Source organism: Ascaphus truei, chromosome 7 (assembly GCF_040206685.1).
Source record: "Ascaphus truei isolate aAscTru1 chromosome 7, aAscTru1.hap1, whole genome shotgun sequence".
Taxonomy (NCBI): domain Eukaryota; kingdom Metazoa; phylum Chordata; class Amphibia; order Anura; family Ascaphidae; genus Ascaphus; species Ascaphus truei.
This window is the reverse complement of record NC_134489.1, coordinates 39168907-39174906: the sequence shown is the minus strand read 5'-3', so window position 1 is coordinate 39174906 and position 6000 is coordinate 39168907. Positions and strand designations below refer to the sequence as shown.

Sequence of the window (6000 nt, the reverse complement as noted above, 5' to 3'; positions counted from 1 at the left end):
TGGGAAGAAAGGATGGGAAATAACGGAATGTACTTCGCCCCGTGGGTGCCAGAGCCTATGATACAATACAAAGTGATGCATCGCAGGCGTCTCTGCCAGCCAAGAGGTTAAGGGGAGAGAGACTAAGATCATAGAAAAAGGATATACAGGAGGGGAAGGAGACTACACAAAGTCTTTTACAAAAGCATGTAAAATAAAGCACTATATGGAACAGAAATGAACAGTCCGTTGCTGTTTGATCTGAGTCTGGTTACTTGCCCGCTGGAAATATCTTAACTGCTTCTCCAAGGTTAATACTTCTGTTTTTTTTTTTTTTACTGTGTGTGTACAAAGCTGTCTGTAGCTGCATTCCAGGAGCCCGGAAAATATATACACAGCAGCACTTTCTGAGACTTAACGAGAGAGATCTCCAGCAAGTTAAGGGAGGGAGCGAGGGGCCGCTGCAAAACGGGGGACCCCCAGTATTCCCACTGATGCAGCTATCCCAGTGCACAATTCTAAGAGGGGTACATGGTCTCAGGGAATCCTTATTATGGAAATCAACCCCTTTCGCCTGGGCGTATAAATACTGTGAGATATGGCATTGTTAACCCCTGGCACTGACCGGGGTTAATACTCGATGGCCAGGGCACCCCCTTTGGAAGGAAGGTGCCATATTTTGTCCTCTTGTGAGCACCCACTCCCTCCCTTACAAGGCTACAAACTGCGCTGTGTAATGACGCTGACTGTCTCTAAATACTTCTAACCTCCCATAGGAATACATGATTCAAGTGAATGCTTTTTGGAGCAGGGTTGACGTGTGGATTTGTTGGTCCAAGTTGTACCCTTCCCGGCCTCTCACCCCACACTAACAACCAGCAGGAGAGCCAGGTAACTTATTAGATGTCTGCTTTGGTGGGCGAGCAGAGGTGGAGAAGGGGAAGGGGAATCATGTTTTGATCGTTTCAGTGTGTTCATAGTCTGTATTGCTTGTTACTTTTAATGGGAGCAGGAGTTGCAGCTTTATCTGATGGGCCGTTGAAGGGGCCTGCCAATCCCTCCTCTGTTTCTTACGGGGATTTGCAGGTCCACCTGCAGCAGAAAGATACTTCTCAAAAATAAAGAAAAAAGGGGAGTAATACACGAACTCTGTTTACACTCGGTATGAACAGCTTATCTATTCCTCATTCTTTTACTCTTATCCCTGTGAGCCGAACCTATAACAGCGGAGTTGAAATATACGGCTGCGGGAAAGGGTAGGGGCGCGTTACATACAGTTATGATACCATCTCACTGTGCATATCCAGAGGTGACTGCGTGTCCACACGCAGGAGAAGTGATTGGCGGATGTGATAACCCTGATGTATAATTGGCAGGCATTGGGGAAACTTCATACACAACACAGGAGAGTGGGTAATGCCCACAGAGTTACAGTGCCCCTTGTGGTCTTGCAGTAGAATGTGCCGTTGTCTGCCGGTCTGAGGCAGGTGCTGGGGTCATAGCAGTGTAGCTTGCTCATAACATTCCTCGTAGTCTTTGCCCCTCGGGGGTCCTTGCTGTGCCTCCCCCCTGCGTCGCTGGTACGCCAGGAACTCTTCCTTTAGGGCCGCGCAGCGCGCTTCCGGGCTGGACAGAGCCTGCGGGCGGCGGAAATCAAGGGCGTCCACTGAACCCGAACTGGCCGGAGAGGTGTCCACCTCTAGAGGGAGTTTAACACCTATGAACAAATGAGCATAGGGCATTGAGAGAGGACACTATCTATCTAATCATATATATCAATCAATCATATCTATCTAATCTATCAATCATATCTATCTATCTGTGTATGGGAAGAAGCCCGGGCACACAATTGTTAACACATGTTCTGCTTGCGGCTCCGTCACATGGAAGCAGCGTGTCTGCGGAGTATTTTACAGTGGGGGGGGGGGGGGGGGACACTGTAGGCCAGAGGGGGTTGCACAATCTGATGCCTGGAAGGATCATCTGATGAAAGGAAAAGGGACACGTGACGCACACACAAACACTGAAACTGGATACTTCCCACCCTGGGGTGACGTGGGAGATATGTCATTAAGGAGAAGGTTAACTCCTTAACGCAGGGGTTCTCAACTCCAATCCTCAAGCCCCCACCCCTCCAAGAGGTCAGGTGTTAAGGATATCTCAGCTTCAGCACAGGTGGCTCAATCAGTGGCTCAGTCTTTGACTGAGCCACCAGTGCTGAAGGAGGAACTGGTTGAGCCACCTGTGCTGAAGCAGGGACTGGTTGAGCCACCTGTGCTGAAGCAGGGATATCCTGAAAAACCTGACCTGTTGGTGGTGAGTCCTGAAGTTGAGAACCCCTGCTGTAAATTCCTTCCATGCTGCAGGTGATTCCTAAACCACAAATGGGCATATTGGAGTACACTGACACTAAGAGGGTTATTCCTTAAACTATGATAGTGCCAGTCGGGGCAGTATGGCACGAAAACCAGCATTGAAGTGAATAAAAGTTTCAGTGCGATAGTGCCCAGATCGGCACTACTGTAGTTTAATGAATAACTTCCAAAGAGACGGAGGCTTTAGATGCCAGTGTCCGCATAATATATACCCCCAAACTGCCTTAATATACAAACCACATCGGTCTTTAGAGGCACGAGCGCCTAGTCCTGGCCTTTTGTCTTCGATGTGGTAAACCTGGTCAACATCTAGCAGATGTGTGGAGCAGTAGGAGGCGTTACTGCGCACGCGTGATAACGGTAAGCAGCCATTTTATGTATTTTGCAGCCATTTGTTTCCTCTCTCCACATCGGGAGAACTTTCCATGACGGAGCTGGAATTATTTTTTTTATCAACCAAGGTTCCTAGGATCCCGGGCGTCCCCTAAAGGGTCCCCTGCAATTTTCTGGTCATTTGAAAACGGTATCAAATACAGAAGAATGTACAATGCATCTGATCTCAGACGCGCTATTAGAGAGGGTTGGGGTTCCTTACAATGGATCTGATCTCAGACGCGCTATTAGAGAGGGTTGGGGTTCCTTACAATGCATCTGATCTCAGACGCGCTATTAGAGAGGGTTGGGGTTCCTTACAATGCATCTGATCTCAGACGCGCTATTAGAGAGGGTTGGGGTTCCTTACAATGCATCTGATCTCAGACGCGCTATTAGAGAGGGTTGGGATTCCTTACAATGCATCTGATCTCAGACGCGCTATTAGAGAGGGTTGGGGTTCCTTACAATGCATCTGATCTCAGACGCGCTATTAGAGAGGGTCGGGGTTCCTTACAATGCATCTGATCTCAGACGCGCTATTAGAGAGGGTCGGGGTTCCTTACAATGCATCTGATCTCAGACGCGCTATTAGAGAGGGTCGGGGTTCCTTACAATGCATCTGATCTCAGACGCGCTATTAGAGAGGGTCGGGGTTCCTTACAATGCATCTGATCTCAGACGCGCTATTAGAGAGGGTCGGGGTTCCTTACAATGCATCTGATCTCAGACGCGCTATTAGAGATGGTTGGGGTTCCTTACAATGCATCTGATCTCAGACGCGCTATTAGAGAGGGTGGAGAGGTTCCTCAGAATTTCCCTTAGGGTTCCTTAACCAAAAAAAGGTTGGAAACCACAGGACTACACGGTTTCATGCAAGATGCTAAATACGGATTAGAAATTAATTAACGGTCTGCAGGGCTGCGCACGTATAAACTGGAAAACGTTTAGCCCGCACTCTCCAGGGAGAAGGGAGAACAGAGTGTACGCTCCATTCCCTTGGGGGATAATTACTGGGATCACTTGCATCACAAAAGCGCTGTTGTGTTGCCTCTGAAACCTATGAAGTATTTTGTCTCCTCCCTTTGTGTGCTTTTTAGGCATATCCCTGGAGCAGCAGAAATAGAAATATCTTTCCTGGCATTTTTTAGACTAGGGAGTTTGCTTAACCCCTCAACTGCCAGAGCAAGGTGTTTGCGCAACTGTTGCTTACTTCAGGGGTGGGTAACTCCAGTTCTCAAGGCCCACCAACAGGTCAGGCTTTCAGGATATCCCTGCTTCAGCACAGATGGCTCAATCAGTGGCTCAGTCTTTGTCTGAGCCACCTCTGCTGAAGCAGGGATATCCTGAAAACCTGTTGGTGGCCCTTGAGGACTGGAGTTGCCCACCGCTGTCTTATGCAATGAAGGTGTCTCTGGTACAGGATTCTTAAAAACGTGAGGGGCTCAGACTTGTCAGTGACCGCTACCGCTTATCATGTGATGTGTCACTGACCCCCTCCTCGTATCCCTTACAGCAGGGGTGCGCAAACTTTCCCCCCTGCAACCCCCTGACTGCACTCCCCGCCCTGCTCGCGCCCCCCCCTCCTTACCATGTCTCCGGCGTCAAATGACGCAGCGGGGTCATGTGACATCACGTTGCCATGGCGACGCGTCGCCGGAGACAAGGTACGTGAGTTACACAGGGGCCTCACGCGATCCCCCCCGGCATTTAATTTAAATGCCTTGGGGAAGAGCGCGGGACCTCTCGCGCCCCCCCCCCCAGTTTGCGCACCCCTGCCTACAGTAATAGCATGGTGACGGCTAACTCCTGTGGGGTGAGAAAGGGCCTCTCTGGTGCTGGATTCCTGGAAGTCGCGGTGGCTCGGCTTCCTGGAATCCTCCTCGTGAGGTCCCCAATTTCCACAACAGGGAGTTTAGTTCTAGGCGCTGGGCAGTGAAGGACTCGGGCTCCTGTAACCGATTACCCCACTTGAGGGGCGGAAGGGCTTTGATCTTCGTTGTTAGCCAATATACTGCGGGTCTGGAGAAGCCTCCTAATGGGTTTTTCCAAGCAGATGTCAGAAACGGTCTCTTTATCAAGCTTCCAAACGCGGTCACACATTGCGCAGACGCAGAAGGGTGGATGGTAAATAATTAAGGAGGTAACACTTTCACAGGGTGCGTGTTGCATAGACTCTATAAGCAGGATGTCCGTGAACCGTTAACCCTGTCGTTGCAGCGCAATCAGCTGCAAACCCAACTGGTAGGAAGCGGGGGAATGAAGCTATGGGGTTGTGTCGTGTTTCTGGAAGAGCATGGACTGCATCAGTGGTACTGCTAAGGGTGCACCCCCATTTTGGCTCTAGAGAAGATATCGGTCCCATTCTTTTCTCCAGCACCAGGTAGCAGATTTGCAGTATATCGAGTGGGGACCTTCATATCGTATATTGGAGTTTGAAAACACTTGGTCAGGTAACTGCCCCCTTTTCAACCCAGCTTGACCCGCTCAAATTAGATTGTAACCTAAAGTAATCCGCAGTGATACCCAACCATCGTGTCCTCCACAGGAGAAGATGTCTCTCTTGCTGCTGGGAGGCGAATTGTCCCAGAGGAAAGTAGACTAATACAAACTTGGAGGAATTCAGAATCTCAGGATGGGAGCTGGGCTGTTGTGGGTCTTAAACCCTTTCGCTGCCAGAGGGAATGGGTCCCTGTGGAAACGAAAGGGTTTAACATCGATGAGTTAGTGTTCCCTAAACTCTACATCAGGGGTGGGCAACTCCAGTCCTCAAGGGCCACCCTGCTTTAGCACAGGTGGCTCAATCAACGACTCCAGTACACAAGGGCCCGCCACAGGTTAAGTATTCAGGATGTCCCCGCTTCAGCACAGGTGACAATCTTTGACTGAGCCACTTGTGCTGAAGCAGGGATATCCTGAAAACCTCACCTGCTGGCGGCCATTGAAGGACTGGAGTTGCCCACCCCTGGTCTACATAATAAGTGTACAAATGTATCCCTTCTCTGGCAGGACAAAAGGTTTCGCTTTGGGAGGCAGGTCCCCACCGGAGGTCCCCGCCCGGTGCAATGAGGCGATCAAACACATCTCACTTTGTCTCTCCATCTCTCGCGCGGCGATGGTCGATATGGGTCTCCCGCCGTTATTGCTGCGGTACATCTGCAGTGCGTCCAGAAGGTCGGCTTCCAGCGTAAATTCCGAGTCCCACTCGTAGTTCTCATCCACGGATGTGTTCCTCCTGGGGGGGGGGGGGGGAGAGTTTGGGGAGAGCAATGTG

General features: G+C 50.3%; 1 protein-coding gene across 3 annotated transcripts in view; it reads right to left on the bottom strand.

Annotated features, from left to right (window-relative positions):
• Positions 1 to 247: 247 nt before the first annotated feature.
• Positions 248 to 6000, bottom strand: part of IGSF9 (immunoglobulin superfamily member 9) — a 62265-nt gene continuing 56512 nt past the window's right edge. For all 3 annotated transcript variants that reach the window (XM_075607806.1, XM_075607805.1, XM_075607807.1), the window contains 2 exons: positions 5816 to 5961; positions 248 to 1696 (listed from right to left, as the gene is read on the bottom strand). In XM_075607806.1, the coding sequence (XP_075463921.1) occupies positions 1476 to 1696; positions 5816 to 5961 (367 nt within the window). In that variant the 3' untranslated portion in view covers positions 248 to 1475. The remainder of the gene's footprint in view (positions 1697 to 5815; positions 5962 to 6000) is intronic.